Genomic DNA, 23,764 nt, shown 5'->3' on the forward strand with positions numbered 1-23,764 from the left:
TGGTTAGCATTCCACAACTATTCTGTGTATTCTACAAATAAGTATGTAGAGCAAATAAGTATATATAATGGTGACAATGAAAGTCAGGTTTTTTGATTTAAAAAAAAAGTTACAGATAAGGAAAGGGAAAAGACTGAATTTCTGGGGGAGTTAGATTGGAATTGGCAACTTTAGTATGCACTTGTGGTTTTAAACATATTTATAGAATATAAAAATAGACATAGATATAGATAAGTGTTTGTGTGTATGTGTATATATTCTTTAACTCAATCTGTTGTGAGGGTCTTGAAGCCATGACACTTCTGAATAATCATCAATAAAAGGAACCAAGGCTCCCTGGAGAAATGGCAAATTTTAATGCTGGGGCAGAGAAAATACAGAGATAGCTTGGAACATGTGGTGGTGCCAGAAAGTAAGGAAGTGCTCAAAACTTGTTGAGAACATGTCAGAAGGACGTAGTAGGCAGCCTGTTCAAGGCTCTCCACTGGCCAAAACTGGGACAATTTGTGTTACAAAATGAATAGTAGGATTCAACTTAATAAATGTAGATGGAATGGTGGTATTAGAAAAATCACCATTTGGCGACTACCATAGTAATAATTGTTTCAGTCAAGAGTTACATAGTGAGCAAAAAGTGTAAGGTAGCAGGATATTTTACATAATCTCAAAATGTCTCCTTACAAGATACTTACTACATTTAAAAGGGAAAATAGTAACTTGATAGTGGGAAAATCTTGCAATACCACTTTAGCCACGTGATAAAAAATAACAATGGGACAAATAACATTGTTCTTCCTCTGTGTTGACATATCTTTTAATTATCTCTTAATCTAAAAAGGTCTCTTTTCCTTGTAGTTTTTATTTGTTGAAAAATTCAGGTTGTCCTGTAGAATTTCCCACAGTCTAGAATTGGCTGAATGCATTCTTTTGAAGTAATTGAATGTGCTCTTTTATCTCCTGTATTTCCTGTAAATTGAGGAATAGGTTAAGAGTGCTTGGTGTGCTTTATTATTTTAGGAGATTTAAAAGACGTATTCTTTGGACCCACCATCTCTTTGGATTCTGATTTAATTGGTCTGGAGTTCTGGCTGTAGGAATTTTTTTAAAGCTCCCCATGTGATTTTAATGTGCATTCCGGGTTGAGAAGAACCATTGCTCTAGATTTGGTTACCACTGGTCAGATTTAGCTTTAACTTTTTTGCCAAGAATACCTAATAGCTCCTGTATTCTTAATAAGAGCCTCACTCCTAGCTGATTCTAAAGACAACTAAGTTTGAGAACGATCACCTTCCATATTGCAGTTTAGGTGATAAGACTGCTTTTTTGTTGGTGACTGTCAGATATAGTTGGTGGAAAAAATAGAAACCTGTACAGTATAGGAGGCATTTGTGGCTGTTTCTGAATAACTGGTTATATATGTGACCCTAGCTATGTTACTTCAATTTGGACTTTTCACTTTGTGTTTCAAGTGTTGTAAAACCTAATTCTCAGGTAACGCAGTATTTCATAACAATGTATTTACAGTGCCTTTTCCTTCCCATGCCAACATTTCTTCATTGGTAAGGCTGAGCAGTGATCCTAAGCTGATGAGACCCGCCCACTTTGCGACACTTGCCAGCCTCTGCTCTGCTCCATGCCAGCAGGGATAGATGGATTTTTCCTGCTTGCATGGCTGCTACATTTGCCAGTAAAATACCGTTTCTGGCGATTGGAAACCTTAGTCTCTGCACTTTCAAAGGTGAAATACCTGGACTTGCCTAGTCCTTGTAGAAGACAGACTAATTCATGGATGATTAAATAAATTCTTTTTCAAATTAATTCTGGCATCTTTTTGTACTTTAAGTGAAAGATCATTTAAAAGGCATATTAGGTATGTCTCAGGATAACAACGCTATTCTGTTGCGATGTAATTGTCCATTGAGACAGAAAAGTCCCTTTTTTGTTTTGTTTTTTAAATAGTGCTTTTGATGCTGGATATTAAGTACTTTGTATAGGGTACCAAGATGACAAAAACCAGGCCATGCTCTTGTGAATTCAGAGTAGAGGTGAGGCAAATGCATAGATGTTAGACTATTTGCACCACCTTAGGGGAAGGGAGTGGTATTTGAGTGTAGACCACAGGCCAGGCACTGTGCCACACTGTTACAAATGTGTTTCCTTTAGTTCTCAGTTGAAATCAAAATAGGTGTTATCCAAGTTTTCTGCTGAGGAAAAAGACACAGAAGTTAAGTAACTTGTTCTGGTTACACAGATGGCAAGACAGAACTGGGATTATAATTGGGGAACTAGTCAAGTGTGACCTTGACGAGAGCTGTGGTTCTCAAAGTGTGGTCCCTGGACCAGCCCCATCAATATTCCCTGAGAACTTGTTAGAAATGCACTTTCTAGAACCTACTCCAGACCTGCTGATTTAGAAACTCTGAGGTTAGGGCCCAATAACCTGTTTTAACAAACCCTCCAGGTGATTCTGATGCTCACAGTAAATTTGAGAAGGACTGTACTGGAGTGTTTCAATCCCCTGTCCCTGCCCCTCCTTTTAAAACTGTAAAACTCTGTTTAATTAGAAAAAGCAGAGCTGTTGTATTTGAAGTTGGAATGGGGCCTGGGACCTTGTCCTGTCCTCACAGCTCTAAAGGGGATTTTTGGTTTGATTCCTGTTATCCCACCCAGTTGGGCATGATATAGTGTGGATGTAAGTGGACTTACTTCTACAGCGTTACAAAAAATACTGGTTGCCTTGTTCTCAGTCAAAACATTAAAGATATTTGGAGTCATTTGATCATCTTTGGGACCAAAATTTACTATTTCTTCTAATGATAGAGTCATATCTTCAAAATAGGGCTTGCAGACAGGTGCCAAAAGTACAAATTCCCCTTTCGACCTGGAGTGTGTTTTTGTGTGTAAGCTTCTCTCTGTCAGTAATTACAACCACATCTAGGCAGACTTATTTAGAGTTATTCACTTTTGGCTTTAATCAATAAGTAATTGTTTCTTAAGTTTAGTGGGTTTGCCTGATTTCTGTAAATCACTATTTGGTTTCTATTTGGAACTGCTATCATCAGTATTGTCTTGTTGGGACTACTGTGTCACTGTTTTCCTCTGCCTTCTTCACATTTATATAACGTATGGTTTGGCCCTTAGAATTCCCAGGACAACCCTGCTTTCCCTTGACATAGCTGTTAAACAACTATGGAGAGGTGCCTGGGTCATTCAAGTTCAATACCTAGTACACTTGATTTTTTTGAGACATTTACTGTCTTTCTCACTACTTGAAAGTGAAACTTGGAAAACTTTTATTGTTAAGTAGTTGACCTGAAAACTTTTAATAATCCTTATTTAATACTCCTGAACTTTTCAGAGATGAAGTATTTTTATCCCTCCTCCACCCCCCACCATGGCTTGACTTCTGGTGGATAATTTGGGCTACCTCTGTTGACTTGTTTTTTAAAATCAGATTTCTGTCCATGTGCTAAATGAAGTGACAGAATCTGTAACATGAATTTTTCCCCAGGAATAGTTGATAATGGTGATGCTCATTTTAGAAGGTATTTACCTTTTAAAAGTAGAATACTCTAATGTTTGTGTTTAATGTAACCATGCCTTTCAGCCTCATTCTCTAGCTCAATGAATATCAACTTTGGTTGCACGTTAGACCTACCCTGGGGAGCTTTTACAAATAAATGTTTTGTTCTACCCCAGACCTAATGATTCACATTCTCTAGGGATGGTGCCTGGACACTTGGATTAAAACAAGTGTCTTGACTAAGCTCTGGCCGCTATAACAGAATATCATGTACAGGGGTGGCTTAACCAACAGACATTTATTTCCCACAGTTCTGGAGGCTGGAGAGTCCAAGATCAAAGCACTGGCCAATTTGGTTCCTGATAAGGGCCCTCCTTCTGGCTTGCAGATGGCCACCTTTTTTTTTTTTTCTTTTTTCTTTTTTTCCCTCCTGTGTTCTCACATGAAGAGAGGAGAGAGTGTAAGGTCTCGCTGGTATTTTTTATAAGGGCACTAATCCATCAGGAGGTCGCCACCCTCCTGAAGTAATTAATTACTCCCCTTCCCTCCCCCCCACGCCCCCTTCAAAGGCCTCGTGTCTAAATACTTTTACATTGTGGTTTAGGACTTCAACATATGAATATGGGGCAGGAAGGGACGTAATTCAGTCTATAACAGTCCCCATGTAATTCTGATTTGTATCAGAATTGGAAACTGACCTACGAGTATAACAGTGCTTAGACTCAAAAAAAAAATGAGTGAATCATCTGGGAATATTAGAAAAATGCAAATTTGGGTTCAGTAGGTCTGTGATGGGCCTTGATGCATACAGGACCCATGTTTAACTGAATTTCTTATACGTCCTAAAGATCTGAAAGTTTCTGCAGTTTTTAAAAGCATCCACTTAAAAACGCTAAGCTTGTCTTGTTGTCTGGGTAAATCTGGGTCATTTAGTAGAGGTAGAGATGCAGAGTGGCCTAGTCACACATAAATTAGATTTCTGTTGCTGTGGCTTGCACTAGTGTTCATCTCTTGTTGGGAACACTTCCTTGGCACGTCTTAGCCAATCTCTGCCATTCATTCTTCATGGCTTAGCTCAGGGAACTTTTCCCAGAATACTGAAGGCTGTAAGAGTCTTTCCCTCCTCTAAATTTTCAGACCAACTTACGGGGCATTGTGGTATAATAATTTGTGTTATGGCAACTCTTATATGTGTGTGTTTTGGTATGACGGCTCTCCAAACTGAATCATTCATCTCTGTAGGGTATAGACTCTGGTGTATGTGGCTGTGTTATGGTCTGTTATTTAGTAAATGCCAATTGGTTGTATGAATTAAATAATCCAAAATGTAGATCTAATAAATGTCTTATTTGAAATAAGTGTAAAGCAATTATCAGGAAATTAAGATACAGTTAAGCCCAGGGTATTTTTAAGTCCAGGTAGAAGATAAGCAAGTAATACCTAGGGTTTGAAACCTGGGATCACAGACAGTGGACTTCTAGCTGTAGTAACATGAGAAAGATACAGCATACCTTCAGATGCTTAAGATGTTATCTTCAACTAAACTTACGTAATCTTACTTGTATTTTACAATTTTCAAAATTGAAGCATTACTAAATCATCCAAAGATTGTTTTTCAGCTGAAAAGACTCCCCTCATTTAACCAGAGAAAATTTAATGTTTGCACAATAGCATTATAATAATATATATTAGCTGCCAAACTTTTGCATAGTGGTTGCACCATTTGATAATTCTATCAATTTCTCTACATTCTTTCCAATACTTGTTACTGTCTGTCTTTTTAATTTTAGCCATCGTAGTGGGTGTGAAGTGGTTTCTCATTGTGATTTTGATCTGTATTTCCTTCAGGACTAGTGACAGTGAGGATCTTCTCGTGCTTATTGGTCATTTGTATATATACTATGTTTTGAGAAATTTAACTTTTTTTTTAACTCATTTTTAAATTGGGTTCTTTATCTTTTTATTATTGAATTGTAAGAGTTTATAGATAGAAGCCCCTTAGCAAATAAATGACTTGCAAGTATTTTTGCCATTCTATGGGTTGTCTTTTTCATCGTCTTGGTGTCCTTTGCAGCACAAAAGTTTTAAATGTTGGTAATGTTCTACTTTTTTTCTTTTGTTTCTTATATTTTTAGTGTCATGTCTAGGAAATGGTGGTCAAGAAGATTTAAGCCCATGTTTTCTTCTAAAAATTTTATAGTTTAAGCTCTTACATTTAGGTCTTTGATCCATTTTGAGTTAATTTTTATACACAATGGGAGTCCAGCTTTATTCTTTTTTGTGTGTTATCCAGTTGTCCCAACACCATTTGTTGAAAACAGTTTTCCAGTATTCTTTACCATGGTGAATGGCATTACTGTGTAGCATATAAGACAGGCTAGAAATCTAGTGTAATTCTTGATACATGTATCTAGTTCATCATCATGTGCTGTCACTTTTACCTCTGCTTGTACGATTCCTGCACCCACCACCCTTGTCCAAGCTGCATTGATCTTTTGTTTAGACTTATATAGTAGTGTTTATACTGGTGCATTGTCGCCATTCTTACCTTCCACTCCTTTTATTTTCCACCTTGTGCCCACTTTTTTAAAGACCACAGCTCAAGGTCTTCCTTTTTTGCCCTTAGGATCAAGACAGAAATTCCATAATACGACTCATAAGATCCCCACCTACTACTTTAGCCTATTTTTGCTTTTTCTGGCCTCTTGATTTCTTTAATTCAGATACTTCTCAGAATATTTCCGTATGCTCCCGCCACCATAACTACCAGTGTGCCTGCATCTTAACTGTGTGACTCTGCCTTCCTTCCTGTAACTATGGGTGAATTTTCCATTTCCTTATTTAAGGCCAGCTCTTCTACAAATTCTCCCAATTCCATTCCCTTTCATTTTAGAACATCACTTTATCAGATGTTCTAAAGAACATCAAGAACCTCACTTTATCGGTTTGTCCTATTTCTCTTTTACATTATTTAGTTTTTCCTCTCCATATCATTCTGATATATATGGAAACATGCTGTTATTTCTTCCATCTTTTAAAAACAGAAACCTCAACTCTTGACCTTATGTTTCATTCTGCCTATAAATCCATATCTCTGTTCCACTTTAGAACAGAACTTGAAAGAATTGTCTATACTTGCTGTCTCTAACTTCTCTCCTGCTGTTTTCTTTGAAGCCACTGCTATCTATTTTTGGTCCCCACCACTCCATTGAAACTGCTCTTTTCGTTTATCTCCATGTTGCCAAGTCCAGTGGTCAGTTCTCAGTCCTCCTCTTAACTTTTGGGCTAGCCATTTACATCTGCCTTGAAATACTTGCTTTACTTGGCTTCTCTCTCGGTTTTCCTTTACCTCATTGGTTGTTTGTTTTTGATCTCTGCTCTTGGTTACTGCTCATCGTTGATCTCCGTATGTTGCAGGAATGCCGTAGGTCAGCTCGCAGATGTCTTCCCTTTCTTTTGTGCTCATGTGCATGTGTATTCTCAGAGTCAATACCGTTTATATGCTCTTGGCTACCCTCGCTTGTCTCTCCAGCCTGGACCTCTCCTGTGTGTTCTCATACCCACCCCCCTCCTGGACATTTCTCCCTACATGTCTAATAATAGCTAGTTAACTTTGCTTCTTTTAGGTTTAACCTTAATGGAGAGGGCTTCCCTGACCCTCCATCCTCCTATATAAAATGAAGCAACTCCCCTACTTACCTTTCTTTTCTGGAGCATTTATTGCATAATACTTTATTTAGAGTCTTTTGTTCCCTGTTGGTATGTGGCTCTGTGAGGCTAGAGTTCTTGCCTGATTGGTCATTTCTGTGTCCCTAGGACCAAGAACAGTGCCTGGCACATAATGAGCATTGATTATGTGTTGAAGAACTGAATGAGTGAGTGAATAAATGCTGGCCTTCTTTTAGTTCTTCATTCTCTCCACAATCCCCCATTCCTTGGGAACTGCACGTTCAGTTCCCTCTGTTCTTCCATTCCTTCTCCTTAAGCAGCTGCTCGTCCTTCACTTTTGTAAGTATCACTTCCTCATCAAAACTTTCCTGTCCTGATCGTAAGTTCTCCTGTTCATGGACTTCTCCTTCACAGTAGTGACTATTTGCAGTTTTCCAATTATTTGCACTGTTCTTTGATAATGTCTGCCTCCCCACCTGCACCACTCCAGGGTGTTTTTGCTTACTGTTAAATCCTAGCACAGAGTCTCAATAAATGTATTTGTTGAAAGAATATATGAATGAACAAATTAAAATCCTCTTACTAGCCATATAACTAATGACCCATTTGAGCTATACTAATACATCTTTATGACATTTGCTTAGAAAGAAAATAGTATTAAAATTCAGTAATTTCCATAATTTTAAGTTGACATAGAATCTGGTAAGCGTACGTATAATTTATGGTACTGCCTTGGACCAAGAATATACTATTTTGTAGCCTCCCTCTATTTGGAGAGAAATTCCTTCAGTGAAATAAGTCCTTATCAGATGGCCATCCAGCTTTTGCCAGGACACATCCAGCGCTCTTTATTATAACTCCAGAATTTGGTCTGCTGTAAATTCACCCTTTGGTTTTGGTGTTGCCTTTTTTAACGTGGTAGCCCTTCATTTTAGAGAGTTATCATGTCCCTTCAGTGTCTTATTTTTTATTAAATGACATAATCTCACTTCCATTGAAAATTTTTAGTTCTTTTGAGCCCATGTAATGCTCCTGAGGGATTTTATGTAAAATGTAGTCCAACGTAGACCCTATCTATGTACCAACTATGAAAGGATTGCTTTAAAAAGATTTCATGAATAAGGCTCTTGTACTGCATATTGGGTGGTAGAGATGGCAATTTCCAATACATTGAATGATGATAAAAGTGTACTTTAGTAGGAAAATTATTACAATCCAGCTTTACTAACGTTGGTTAGTAATTTAATTCTGTATTGAGCTCATTGAACTATTGAATATGTACATATAAATATTAAATAGTTTTGGGAGAAAAATAGCTATTTGAGTACTTATTACTATAAGGTCAAATGCTATATTAATGGATGTAATCTTCACACAACTTTAGGCAATATTTATCCCCATTTTATATGTGAAGAAACTGAGGTACAGGAATCTTCAAAATAAAAGCTTTTCTTAATCTCATTGTCACGGCAGGCAACATAAATATGTTTAATCCTACTTATAATTTTGTTTTATGAACTCACAAGATAAAATAGCCATGTCAAACTGGTTAGGTCTCATTGCTTTAAGAGGCAAGTCATTTTGGGAGGAATTTTCTCCAATGTTTAGCTTAAGGGTGGTTCAGTGAAGTCTTTTATCTGTCCTGATTTGTTTTATTGGTTTGAAATAAGGGCATTCAGTGACTCTAAAACATATATACAACTTTTCTGAAATTTCCATTTTTTCCTCTAAGGTTTTAAATTTCTTAACTACATAAAAATATGCTATAAAATAATTCCAAGACTTCATTTTTCATGAAACAAAGGTAATCTGTCTCTAGTTTCCTCAGAATTTTTGTTGCTAATATCTTCTCATTAAAAGTAGAAAAATACTTGTGTTCTTTGCTTTAAGCATTCAATAAGGACTTTTTAATAAATAAGATTAAAAATATGTGGTATTTGTTCCAGAACTCAGTCACACTGAGGAAATACTTTTTTCCCACAGCTATTTACCATTTTTTGGAGTAAGTGCAAAGATTTTTTTTTTTTTTATGGATACAGACCTCAATAATTATATAAACTTTAATAATTATAGAAACTTAAATTATTTTCCTTTTATCTCATTTGTTGTCTTTAAAGAAGTTGCCTCAAAAAAAAACGTTTAGGGCAATATTTTATCTTGAAAATGTTGATTATCCAAAGTTGAAAACATTTTATCTGAAAGCTGAAAGACTTGTATCTTGGCAGTAAGATGATCATTTCAGTTTCAGTATTTTAACTAATGGATATGTGACAACTGAAGTATTTTCTTCTCTAAAGTTTCAGTGGGGAGCTTTATGTCCCCCTTTCTCCTACTTAAAACTTTTTGTCTGTAAAGAATCTCAGCTTAGGACCCAAAGCAAGTCTGAATTGGGAATTTATTTCTGGAAGTGTGTTAAACACTTTTCTGTAGATACTTGCTTAAGAAGCTGCGTCAAGTAGGTGCCATAGTTATCATCTTCTCTGTGACTTACTCTGCTTGTTCACAGCCCTTCATAAACCTGTGCATCCTCTGCCTGGCTGGTCTCTTTTGGTTTTTGTTTTCCCCCCAGATTGGCAATAGGTCTTTAAGTCTGCCTTGCTGTCATGGTGCTTCGGTTGAGTAACTAGATGTTCTTTCTAGATAGTTAAGAAATGAGCTGACCAACAGGAGCAGTTAAAATGGAGAAAGCTTAGCTATTCCTGGTGCCTTGTGTTAAACATGAGTTTAGAGGATTGTGACTACATATAATCATTAGGATCTGCTAGACAGGACATCTGTTTTACTTTTTACTCATTACATTGGCATAGAAATAGCATCTTTTTAATTTAATGTGAACATTATTTTGTGTTCTAGCTTGCACTGGTGGCCTAATTTTTGAAATGTGCTTTCTGAAAAAATCAGCGCATGGTTAGTGTAAATTATCTTATTAGTACTTAAATACTTGTTATTAGTCTGAAAGTATTTGTTTTCTAACTGTGTAAAGTAAGTTTATGTGAATGTTTTGATTTTCATTTATTCTAGACTGCATTAGAATTGTTTGGTATATTCAAATGTTTTTCCTTTGGTTTTATTTCCTAGGTTGCACGTTTTCAAAAAATTCCTAATGGTGAAAATGAGACAATGATTCCTGTATTGACATCAAAAAAAGCAAGTGAATTACCAGTCAGTGACGTTGCGAGCATTCTCCAAGTAAGTGCTTGGTAGGGAGGAAAGGATTAAATATGTAGTAAAATTAGTTTACTTAGGACTGTATGGATAAGTGCTGTCCAATAGAATTTCTGTGATGACAGAAATATTCTGTTCTACGCTGTCTAATATAGTAGCCACTAGTTAAACATGACTCTTGAGTACTTTAAGTGTGGATAGTTTAGAGGAGGAACTGAATTTAATTTTATTTAGTGTTTATTCGTTGAAATTTAAATAGCTGCCTGTGGCTAGTGGTTCCATGATGGGACAGTGCAGCTCTAAATCATTAGCATTACCAGGTACTATTAGTGCTGTGTAAGGATTAGTTGGCTTAGGAAAATAATTTTATTACTAACATAAGTAGAGTTAGGAGATTATCTTTTTTTAATGTTTTCTAAAGTAAAGTAAAAGCGAAGTACAAGTTCAGAACTGCAGATAAACTTTAATCTCTTTCTAGTTTTAAAAAGCATAATCTAATGAAATATGAAGGAATTAATATTTTTTATTTTTCCTTAAGAATTCACATAGGTTAATGATGGCATTTAAAATACTGGATGTCCTCTATTTGATTTTTTTTTTTTTTTTGGTTGTTGTAGTTATACTCTGTTTTAAAACCATTTATTTTAAATATATTTAAGTGTTGCAAAACTCTGTTATTAAAATGTATTATAAAACTGTTGGCCAGAGAAACTGATTATTTTAGGTTAGGGATACAGGTAATTTCATTTTTTAATGGTAGTTATAATAATAAATGATGATAGACAGGGACTGACAAATGTAGCTGTATTCATAGAACATAAAATACCCCAAGAACCAGTTCATCTTAACTTCATTGAGTAATTTACGAATCACAAGTTTTCTGACTGAAATTATTATACAGTCCAAGAGCAAAAAAGGTAATACCAACCAGGGTTTTGATAGACTTAGAGAACAAGGAGGGTGATTATAGTCCATTGAATGTTCTTTTGGAGAAACTAATTTTAGAAAAAACAACAAAACAACAACAAAAAAAAGAAAAGAAAATGTATGACTATTTTGCTTTTTGTGTGTCGCTAGTTTGTGTTATTCCTCTTTCCCCATAGAAAATCGTAAGTTTTTGTTTGTTCTTTAAACTCTACCTTGTTGCTTACAATTAAAAAACATTTTATTGAGGTATAATGTGCATAAAATACATTGTACCCATAGTAAGTGGATAGTTTGCATTTTGACAAATGTAACTACTACCACAAAGATAACAACATTTTCGTCACTCCAGAAAGCTCTCCCATAGCCCTTTGCAGTTAATCCTTCCCAGTGTATTGCCTCTGGCCCCAGACACTGCTGATACGCTTTCTGTCACCATAGATTAGTTCTGACTATTAGTTCTGACTAGTAACTAGAAGTTACTATAAATGTGGTCAGATAACAGTTTTTTTTGTGTTTTTCTTCTTTTGTTCTCTGCTAACATTTTCAGTAACTTTTACATGTAAAATCCAATAGGCTGACCTTCAGAACGGTCTAAACAAATGTGAAGTAAGTCATAGGCGAGCCTTCCACGGCTGGAATGAGTTTGACATCAGTGAAGATGAGCCACTATGGAAGAAGTATATTTCTCAGGTGAAATACTTTTATGTCCTCCTCTGCTGTGTAATTTACATATATTTTTGTTAGTGTAGTTGTTTACTTTTGTTGCAGTTATTTATAGAGAAAGGAAATAAAATTTTTTAATGTTTTTTTAAGTAAAATTTTCACTTTGTTAGTGTTTACTGTTGGGTTGGAATTTCTTTCATTTTTAGTATGCAGATCTTTAAGGGCTTATGGACATATCACATGGAGGTGATACTGTTAACAGTAGTTTTCCTTTGCAGATGTCTAACTTATACTTTTCTAATTATAGGAATGCTAGTATTTTTTAAAGTGATGTGGCCAGTTTAGAAAATTAGTAAAAAGTAAGTTAGGTAATTTGAATCCAGAGTACCTGGGTACATATTCCAGTTCATTTCTACTAGCTATATTATCTCTGTAAAATGGGGACAGAGATCTTTGGTGCTAGTAAGCTATCAATAGATGATAGCTATTTTTAATTATATTTTGTCAATATCCTAATCTTTTCAGAAAGACTTATTGTAGGATTTTTTTCTTATCTACGTAACAAGTATGTTAGTGTGAAAAGTTATAAGAATCCTATGGCTAATTTTCAACTAGTAGGGTTAGTTTGTCAAACAAACTCTTTTTAGTAACTTGCAGGTTCTTTTTTTAAAGAAAATATGTTTAACTTTTCTAAAGGGCCTTGCCTGTTAATGAGCCCAACTTTATCAGTATTATTCTTGCAAATGAATTTGTCTAAAATAGAAAAACTGAATTCTTAGAGATGAAAAGAATCTTGTGTGTATCTTTCTTGTTTTTATGGAATTTTTTTATATGAATATTTCTATTCTGACATTTACTGCATTTCCACATTGCCTAGACCTTCAGGAAGTTTACTCTGGATTTATAAACTGCAATGATTAACAGTTGAAGAGGGTTTTATGGTTTACACAGTGCTTAGTACGCATTGTTAGTTAATTCCTACCACAGTCTTTGGCATAAGGTACTATTTTACTAGATGAAGAACCACTGGGGCTTATAAAGATTAAGGTCACACACAAGTGGCAAGGGCTGGATTCAAATGCGTATTCTCTGACTCAAGTGTGTGGTTTGTCAGCCCTGAACCACATTGCAGTTGTAGTTTTACTTTGCTAGAGTAGTGATTTTCAGTCTTCTGTGCTTTCAAGTCACTTGGGGAATGCTTTAAAAATGCTAGAGCCTGGCCCCTATGCGCAGAGATTCTGATTTAATTGGTCTGGTATGAACCTGTGCGTTTGTTAGAGGTTCCTCACATGATTCTGATGTGAAGAAAGGTTGGAACCACTGTCAAGGAATGGAGCCATAAAGGGAGTGGGTGGTGGTGGCATCTTTCCTCAGAGCTGTGGTCCCCAGGGGCTGGGCTCTCTGCTGGGATGGAATTTTTTGTAACCTACTTACTTTGCAGCTTTGACAGTGATTGGCACCACTTTATCAGAGAAAGAGATTCTGGTAACACAGCTCTGATGTTTACAGAGTAGGATGTCCCACTGGAAGAATTTTGGGTGGCTCTGGTGCTTGGTCATTTAAGTGCTGCCTGATGAGGTTGGTGCTGTGGTCTTGTTTCTTTGTATACTGTTAGCTCTGCTTGATGGGTATCAGGGAAACCAGCTTTGGGAAAAGGCTGCTTCTGTGGAGAGGATCTTCCTGCTCTTAGCTGTCCCAGGCAGTTATTCTTGTGGTGTGTGGGTCAACCACAGAATTGTAATCTACACTGATTTACTTAGTATAGGAATGTTGAGGAATGTTTGAATCTCCTAATTTACGTGTTCTACCCAGTGTTTAACCTAAATCTTCAACTTAAAAATCGTTTTCTACTTATTCTAGCCTCGGTAGAAATTCAGAACAGCTGTATTTATTAAATTAATACACTAAAATTCATGTGTACTATAAGGAATGGTAATTTCTTAGTTTTAAGTATTGATACTTAATTCTCTTTTTTTCCTGAAAGGGAGCTCTTATGAAGTGGTGACTTTTAAACGTAGTTAAGTGTAAACTTTGTTTTTGTTGATTGAAGAAATATATAAAATAAACCAAATGTATACTTGTAATTTTCTACTCATGCCCCCAGTATTTTTTTTTAAAGCTTTTGCTGCAGTGGAGCACAATTGTCATTCATATGTAACTGTTGAATTGCTGTTTGTTTTCCCTTTCAGTTTAAAAATCCCCTTATTATGCTGCTTCTGGCTTCAGCGGTCATCAGTGTTTTAATGCATCAGTTTGATGATGCCGTCAGTATCACTGTGGTAAGAATATATATATATTTTTAAACTGTTGATTAATCATATAAATTAGGATTGGTTTTTATTTTGGAAAATGAATTATTGAGAGCTAATTTAATGTTTTTTCACTATTTTTGATTAATATCCAAATTGCTTTTAGTTGCAGTAATCTCAAGTAACGTTCAAGGATCAGTGATTGGCACACATGAGAATTATTTAACAGTCTGGTAATTTAACAAAAAAGAAATTTTATAATAATTTTCCAGTTAAATTTTCAATTTAGTTTACTTTCCCGTTGAGAATATATTTTGACTAATTGTGAACTAAAGCCTCACATTTGTGAAATTAAAAATATTATTTAACAGTGCATACTACATTTACTATGTAAGATTTTACTCTTTCCACCTAGGTTATTCTACCTTTCATTGAAAGTTTCCTCATCTTTTTATTCTCTCCTTGCCCCTTGTTTCATTCTAGTATAAAAATTTATAGTAGATACAGCCATTGATTAATGCAAGTGAATTATGTTTTCGAACACGGTAGAAATTAATGTAGAGCTGCAATTCTTGAACTCTTGCTTGTCAACTCCCAAGAGTCTCTGAAACCCTTCAGGGAGCATGTGAGGTCAAAACTATTTTCATAATACTATAAAACACCATTTTTTATTTTTTTTTACTGTATACATTTGCACCAGTGGTACAAAAGCAATGGCGGATAAAACTGTTTGAGCCTTGGCTCGAATCAAAATAATGGCACCAGACTGTACTAGTAATCATTGTTTTCTATCTTTGTTTTTCTTAGGAATGTTTTTGATAAAGCAATAAAAATTAATTTTATTAAATCTGGACCCTTGAGTACATACCTTTTTAATTTTCTTTGTAATGAAATGGGAAGTATACGTAAAGGACTTTTGTATATTCAAGTATAGAGGTTGTCTTGAGGAAAGGTGATTGTGGTGAGCTGAATTAACTAGCCTTTTACTTGGAAGAATGACTGTTAGACCAACTGGTTATTAAGAGTTGGATAACTGGCATACTTTTTTTTGAAAGAGAGTAAAATGAATTTGTTGCTAGTGATAAAATTCAACTTTCAAGTGAGCATTAGAATTTTGCAAAACTTTTATGCATTACTATGTGCTAGATAGCTTCCCAATATTTAAGACTTTATTCTAATGAGATCAGTAGTGATTTCAATGAATGTGACTTTTTTTTTAGAGATATGTCAACGTTTGAAAGATTGGAATAACCAAGTGAAGCAATATTTTCTAAATGACAAATGCATGATGTTACAAAATTTTTAGTGATAAAAGATCCATTCAAAATGCAAGCTAGATCAATGGATTTTTATATAACAGATTATGAAAAGTTCATTGATACAGTTTTATATTCTACATTGCACATTACTTTTAAGTAACTAACACTTGTCTGATTTTAGTGTAGTAGCTAAGAAGACTATCCACAATCATCTGAAAAACCTTTTAAAGTACTCCTCTTTTTTCTAACAATATCTGCATGAGGCTGGATTTTCTTCATATACTTTAGCATAATCAACATGTTATATTAGATTGAGTGCAGAAGCAGATATGAGAATCCAGCTTTCTATTAAGGCAGACATTAAAGAAAGAAAAATTGAAAACTGCCATTTTTCTCACAATTTTTTTATGGCAGGGGACTATTTTTTATAAAAAATTTTATGTGTATTAACATGTAATAGGTGTATTTATATTTTATATGAATTAATAACTAGAAACGAAAACAGTAATTGAAAAAGTACCTAATATGGTAACTATCAGTAGATATAGAAACAAAAGCTGGTCCTCAGTTTTTTAGAGCATAAAGGGATCCTGAGTTCAAAAAGTTGGAGAAGCTGTCCTAGCGGAGGCAAGCCACTGTCAGTTTCTTCCCTCGCAATCCTCAGGGCAAAGTTGTGATTTTTTCCCCCAGCGGATCTCAGTGCTTAGTGTCTGGTATGTTGGGACTGCAGATAGAGTCAGAAACGTAAAATATTGTTAATGGTTATTTCTGAAATTATAATGTCTGATTTAAGAGCATGTTTCTTTTGTTTAGGCAATACTTATCGTCGTCACAGTTGCCTTTGTTCAGGTGAGTAGGTAGCCTATTTTTGCCAACATGGAAATGGTACTTTAGTTAATTGCTTAAAAAAATTAATGTATCTTATTGCAACATTTCTAGTTATTGGGGGTGGTGATGTTGGTCAGAGCAATTTATTAGTTTTTTTGAAATAATTTCAGAAAAAACTCTCCAGGGAAATTTGTGAGACTTACTTGACTGCTTTGATTTAGGTAGCAGCATGAAGAAAATCTAATTTTTTATTTGATGATATTAAAGATAATTGAAGTAGATGGTAATAAAAAGCACTGTAATAGAAATATCCAGCAATAGGTTTTTCCAGTTAAAACATTGGGCAAGGATTTAAATTCCTCATTCCTCCATAAGAAGGCGTATTCTGATCTGGGTCAGCCATGTGTATGTTATGACCCACTGGGCCAGTAACAGGAACCCTCTTGCGTCTTTAATAATGCTATAGCTATATGGAGTGACATTCTGCAGGATTCCTACAGTATTGTCACTGTGTATGGAAGACCTTAGGAGCTTGTTCTTTTGGTAAATTGAGAGCCACTACCTTCAAAAAAACCCATAAAATTGTGATTTTAACATAGTGCGGAATTTTACACAATGATCGTGTGTTACTCACTTTAAATGCAGTGACTAAAACCATGTGCTAAGTATCTTTATGATAAGTTTATTTGATGGAAAATGCAAGAAAGAATCAAAACATTTATGAAGAGCTCAGTTTCAGATTGGTAGATATGGTTTCTTGTATAGGTGTGAGCCTTTTCCCCAAATGTGCTTATGAATCCAATAAAACATAAACAAGACTTAAAAACCCTCTCTAAGGGGCTGGCCTGGTGGCTCAGGCGGTTGGAGCTCCGTGCTCCTAACTCCAAAGGCTGCCGGTTCAATTTCCACATGGGCCAGTGGGCTCTCAACCACAAGGTTGCCGGTTCAACTCCTCGAGTCCCGCAAGGGATGGTGGGCAGCGCCCCCTGCAACTAATGATTGAACATGGCACCGTGAGCTGAGCTGTCACTCAGTTCCCAGATGGCTCAGTTGGTTGGAGCGCATCCTCTCAACCACAAGAATGCTGGTTCAACTCTTCGACTCCTGCAAGGGATGGTGGGCTGTGCCCCCTGCAACTAACAACAGCTACTGGACCTGGAGCTGAGCTGCGCCCTCCACAACTAAGACTGAAAGGACAACAACTTGACTTGGAAAAAGGTCCTGGAAATACACACTATTCCCCAATAAAGTCCTGTCCCCCTTCCCCAATAAAATCTTAAGGGAAAAAAAAACCCTCTTTAAAAATATCCTATTTAAGTAATGTTAATTGGGTTTATCATAATGTTTTATCAGAAAACTCTTATCAAAAATCTATCAGAAATTTTTAATGCTTTATCATTATTTAGTATTTGTGTTTTTACCTGTATTTTAGGAGGAGAGTGCTTTTTATATTCTTTTTATATTTATTTTTAGCCTTTATTTCCTGTCTCTTTTAAAACAAACAAACAAACAAACTTTTATTTATTTAAATGTGTTTTTCCAGGACCCATCAGCTCCAAGTCAAGTAGTTGTTTTAATTAATTGTGGAGGGCGCAGCTCACAGTGATCCCTATGGGGATCGAACTGGCAACCTTGTTGTAAGAGCACCGCGCTCTAACCAACTGAGCTAACCGGCCGTCCCATTTCCTGTGTCTTTTAAATTTCATTCCCCATCCCATTATATACCCTCACAGTCATAAAAGTAGCTAATTGTTTTATATAGTCATATATTGATGTCACCTTACAATAAATTTAGTAACTTTTAGGTATTCATTTGAGATGGCTGTCGGGTTTTTGGTGGTATGTTATGTTAAATGGTCATTTTGATATGGCGGTATCTTTGTAGTTGTAGGGAGTGAAAGCTAAAAAATCTGAGGAGGAGGTAAAGATTGGGCAGTTCTATGTCATTTATTACTAGGATCTAGGGTTGGTGAGTGTTTTCTAGCCTTTTATGGAATTGGGGGGTAAAATTTTCAAATTCCTCAATATCCTTGGTATGGTTGGGGAAGTGATCTTATAATTTTTGTGTTTATAGAGTTACCGTACTCTTACATTTGTTCCTCTTGCCTAGTAAAGACTGATTTAGTTCTAAGTTATTCTTACACAAATTTTCTTTTTCTATTTGAAAAAGTTTGTGATGGGCGTGAAATTTTGATTAGTATTAATACTGCAGTCATTTCAAAGCACTCCCCAACTTTCACCCCACTGCTCCTTCTTTTCCCTGTTTAACCTTAGATCAGAAGATGGGTATCCTTATAAGGTGCAGACATTAGATAACAATAGTAATGTTGTTGCATGAAGCAAGATTGCCCATGGAAATGTGCACTGTATAGTATAGTAATGTGAAAGATACCTCTGATACTTAGCTGTGACCGTATGGATGGAAGAAGGCTGAAGCATAACAGTTAGCGTTCCTGAGAATTTCCTCTTTTGCATGATTCAGGTGATGGGAAAGGTTCTGTTAAGGCAGGACCAGCCACATCTCACTCCTTGTTTAACATATGTTCTTTCCAAGCAAACTTATTCCATAAACCTTTGCAGTTAGCAAGGGCCAAAATCCTTAAATGTTGCTTGCAGTTAATTGTCTTTTTGACGTATTTGGTCATTAAACACTGAAAGTAAAATTATCTTAATTATGAGGCTCAGTGATCTTAACTTTTAATGACTGAAAATTATATGTTCCTTGGTCATACAAATCAGTTTTTTTCATTTTCGTATGAATAACTTGACCTTAGGTTTTCACACTGAATATTAAAATATAAAATTGGGAATGTTGTCCAAATTGGTTACTATTATTTAACAAGGGACAGGTTTTTATGTATAGGAATATAAGCGCAAGTAAAGGACAAGATAAGAATTTGGGGAAATTTTTAAATAATGATGGAGATCAATATTTAATTAAATCTAACATGGAGTCTGTTCATAGGAACATACATATTTACATTTTTTTATAAATGATTGTTTTTATATTATATTCTCTTTTTTTAATAGGAATATCGTTCAGAAAAATCTCTTGAAGAACTGAATAAACTTATGCCTCCAGAATGCCATTGGTATGATCCTTGTTTTTGATATGGATTTCTACTCTGAAAAATAGAAATTGAATGTGACTAGTGCAGCATACATCGTGGCCCCAGATTTGTCTAAACATAGAGGCTGTGAATCTGACATGAAAAATTCATGCTCTCTTCAGTGTAGCAAGTTTCAAGTTCTGTCTTTGAGATTCTTGAGACACGCATTTGTTTCCCCAGACTTTTTTTGTGTACAGTTGTGTGCTAAACACTGTTGTGAGTACAGTGATGGACAAACAGACCCACATGATTCAGAAAGTTGCTTCAGTTTTCACACTATCTTTGCACAAGTTGTCAGTTTTTTATGCTTTTTTGACAACTGAGCATCTTAATTACCAAGAGCTCAAAAATGATACTGTTCTTGGTTCTTATATTTGCCTTATCTCCTTAGAAGTGGTAATGATACAATATTTTTTGCTCCGGTAAGCCCACTGGAAATCATTTCTTTAAATAAGTGGTGTGGCTTTCTTTTTTCAGCTGTGGTTGTTTCTGTTTCATGTTACAGTGTGCGTGAAGGAAAATTGGAACATACACTTGCACGAGACTTGGTTCCAGGTGATACAGTTTGCCTTTCTGTTGGGGACAGAGTTCCTGCTGACTTACGTTTGTTTGAGGTAAGTTTGGTGTCTTAGTCTGTTCAGTCTGCTATAACAAAATTCCACAGATCAGATTGCTTATAAACAACAGAAATTTAGTTCTCTTAGTTCTGAAGGCTGGCAAGTCCCAGATTAAGGTGCCCAGCATGGTCGAATTCTGATGAGGGCCTTCTTCCTGGTTCATAGCTGGTGCCTTCTCACTGTGCCCTCACATGGTGGAAGGGGCTGAGGGAACTCAGTGGGTTCTTTTTTATATGAACACTAATGTCATTCACGAGGACTCCATCCTTATGATCCAAGCACCTCGAAAGTCCTGCTTCTTAATACCATCATCTTTGCGGTGAGGATTTCAACATATGAATGGTGGGGGGCCAGGGGGCACAGATATTAGACTATAGCATTTGGTGAGGTAGTTGTGAGAAGTGAATATACTTGGGTGTAGATTAAATGATAGACATTAGTAGTTTTAAGGACTAACAACACATAGTTGATTTGAACATTTTGTTTTCTAGGTTAAAAAGTGACATACAAATTTTTTTTCTTAAAATCTATTTTTCCCTTAGAGTCTTTTGAGGTGTTTATTTAGTGAATCAGCAGATCTTTATGGAAATGCGTGTTAGGCATTGTGGGAAACACAAAGATGATGTGATAGAATTCTTGCATTCAGTGAGCTTACTGTTTGTGTACATGAATCACTCACCATAAAATAGAACTTGTTGAGTAAAAGAAGTACTAAGAATGCAGTATGAAAATTTAGGGAAGGGAGCAGTTTCTTCTGACTTGAGTAAAATCAGAGACTACCTCAGACAACATGGCTTTGGTGTGGATAATTAAAGGGTGGTACTGGACAGAGATGGAGAAGACAGTGAAGTAACAGTATTTATCACTGTGAAGTGTTCCAGTGTATAATAACAGAGCTTGGGTATGTTAAGGGTAGAAAATGTATGATAGAATCAGATTCAGAAGGGCCTTGGATATGAAGCTCCACTTTAGATTTTATTGGTTGGGAATTAGCTTTGAAGGTCATGGGCAGCTAGCAAATGATGTTACCCTTAATCTGGCTGCAGTATGTAGAAGAGTACCTCACAGCCGATTAGCATGCTAGTATCATCTGCTATGGAATTAGCAGGCTGTTTGTTATCACCTGTAGAGCTGTCAGTCTTTGAATGTCTATTATGTCCCAAAATATTACATGAGTATTCTCATATAGAGGTTTTGGAAAGCCTGAAGAACCTTTTCAACTTTATTTAATCTTGAACTAAAGACCTTTTTTCCAAATACTTAAAATTGAATTATCCTTAGATATCAGATTGCTTTAATTGGTGAATGGAAATAATTGATAACATACCAAGTATTGGGAATGTTATTAATTTAGTTTCTTAAATTCTTTTTCTTCTTGGTAGGTCTTTTTATGTTTTATCTTGGTACTCACTTCTTCCCCCTCCCATCCTTAATATTTAGTTTATGACAAGACCTTGGATTGGTCTTCCCTAGAGATTCGGTAGGCCTGTAACTTGATGTAAATCATCTTCCTCTACTGCAAAGAACCCTAATTTGAATTCATGGAGTTTATGTCATCATTTATTTTGGAGTGCTTCTCGTCTACTTCAGAAACAGACCTCCTCAGTGGTCAGAAGATGGTGTTCCCTGTTGTTTGAACAATTTAAATAGTATAATGACATAGAAACTTCAGAACATCATTTGGGTTGGTGAAGTGTTTTAGGGTTTTTATTTAAATAAGGGTTAATCGTTCTGTGAACGAATTGTCTCAGAATTCACCTGCAAATGGGAAAAGACTTGTCAGAATATGGACTAGTACATATTTTATCCACTCAGCAAATATATATTGAAGACTTACTGTGAGTTCAATAAGAGGGAATTTTTGACCCTTTAAAGCTTGATGCTAAAAATATTAGAAGATATGTTTTATGGAGTAATGTATTAGTTGTTATTGTTTTCCCCCTACTTGTTAACTTTTCAGACATTTCATCAGCACACATTTTATTAATGCTGTAGTTAGGTTGAGTTTTCCACTTTTACATACATAATTGAACATCTTTGATTCCCCTCTATCACTTTTCTGCCCTATTTGTTTTACCTACTCCCTGGTACCACAAGCAGGCTTTTGCAACTCCTTTCACAGTAGATTGAGATAACTTTTCTAAAAGATTTAAGGAAATCTTGTTCTGCTTCTGACTTATGACTTTATAACGCTGATAAAGTTGATTTCTCTTCTGGACCCAGAGGCTCCTAGATTTTTGGAATTTAATTGGCTTATTGGAATATTGTTTGCAGAATTTGGCTGTGGTGATCTTTGGATGATTTTATCAGGCTAGCTGGTCATTTGATGTTCCTGCATGAAATAAAACTCTTCGTTAGGATTTAAAGGAAACAAATCTCCTCAGTTAGCCTTGGGATATTATTAATTTCTCACAAAGTATATGGATTTCATTTTTTAAAAAGCAAGCCCTTGGACTTCTGCAATATAGTACTCTTTTTGTGAACTTGGCCAAGACCAGGCTTGTCACTTGAGTATCATCATGCTGCAACTCTTCTGTCATAAATTTCAGTGGTTCAGATTTTGGCTGTAAGTCTTGCCGGCGCCTTCAGTAACATCTTGTTAGCATGTTTAGAGAATTGACTACTGTACTGCATTTATTTGACATTATCTGTTCATAGGCTCTGTCTTCAGCCAGCTCTGTCTTCAGTACAGCTTCAGGCTGCTGTAATAAAATACCATAGACTGGGTGGCTTAATAAACATTTATTTATTACTGTTCTGGGGCTGGGAAGTTCGCAATCAGAGTCTGGCAGTTTCCGGTGAGCACTTGCTTGGCTTACAGCCTTGCTGTGTCTTCACATAGCAGAGAGAGCGCTCATTTTTTCTTATAAAGCCACTAATCACATCATGAGGGCCTCACCCACATGACCTCTCAAGGTTCCATCTCCAGTTACCATCACATTGGAGATTAGGGCTTCAATGTGAATTTTAGGAATTCAACATGAATTCAGTTCATAGCAGGCTAAGACTAGCATTTGTAAATACTTTTCAAAGAAGATTAATATTGATAATTTAAGGAATTCTGTATTTTGTTTTCTCGCTCAGTCAGTTTTTCACAGCCAAGGAATGAGCCAATATGTATTGGTGGCAATAACCTTACCAGCTTAGGAGCCTAGAGTCACTGGTGGAGGTGGAAGAGTAAAACTTAGAGAAATTGAGCTATGAGCATGTTTTCCAGTTTTTTTCCTAAGGGTTTTAATTTTCATTTTTAATAGTATTTGAGAAGAGGCACCACTGGACAATAAATTGGTGGTAGCCAGTGAATTAGTCAGACAATGACTTTGGATGAAGCAGTATTATAGATTATGTATGCCTGCATAACAGTCAGTACATTTTGCCTTTTTGGAAACAGCATATTTTCTGTTCCAGGTAAAGTCTATATCAATATTTGAACAAAGAGTTCTTTATAAAAGAAAGCAGTGTAAGAGGCAGAGGCAAAGAAGATTTCTTTTGTCTGTTGAAATATTTTACCTCTCAGCTATAACTTTCTAACTAAGCCCAAAACATTGCTTGAAATGTAGCAATGTTTTCTTTTACTTGGTGTGAATGATTAATTCCATCAATACTTTCTTTTGTGGTTCATGTGCCTTTGGTTAGCTCAAAACCTTCTTTGAAACTGTTTTTAAGATCTAGACACTGGGTACAGTTGCCTTCTTTTTTTTAAATCTAGTTTTTTATGTGATTTTCTAAATGTATCAAACTTCTTATACAGAAC

General features: G+C 35.7%; 1 protein-coding gene across 7 annotated transcripts in view; it reads left to right on the forward strand.

The window, feature by feature from the left end:
• The window catches only part of ATP2C1 (ATPase secretory pathway Ca2+ transporting 1), a 110,007-nt gene that overhangs the window by 38,819 nt on the left and 47,424 nt on the right, over positions 1 to 23,764 (forward strand). For 5 of the 7 annotated variants that reach the window (XM_033132569.1, XM_033132574.1, XM_033132570.1 and 2 more), the window contains 6 exons: positions 10,271 to 10,381; positions 11,858 to 11,974; positions 14,137 to 14,226; positions 16,269 to 16,304; positions 19,314 to 19,375; positions 19,899 to 20,007. In XM_033132569.1, the coding sequence (XP_032988460.1) occupies positions 10,271 to 10,381; positions 11,858 to 11,974; positions 14,137 to 14,226; positions 16,269 to 16,304; positions 19,314 to 19,375; positions 19,899 to 20,007 (525 nt within the window). Of the gene's footprint in view, positions 1 to 10,045; positions 10,100 to 10,270; positions 10,382 to 11,857; positions 11,975 to 14,136; positions 14,227 to 16,268; positions 16,305 to 19,313; positions 19,376 to 19,898; positions 20,008 to 23,764 lie in introns of all 7 variants that reach the window. The other 2 variants (XM_033132572.1, XM_033132573.1) reach the window with 1 other exon arrangement.

The sequence above is a fragment of the Rhinolophus ferrumequinum genome, chromosome 17, assembly GCF_004115265.2.
Source record: "Rhinolophus ferrumequinum isolate MPI-CBG mRhiFer1 chromosome 17, mRhiFer1_v1.p, whole genome shotgun sequence".
Taxonomy (NCBI): Eukaryota; Metazoa; Chordata; class Mammalia; order Chiroptera; family Rhinolophidae; genus Rhinolophus; species Rhinolophus ferrumequinum.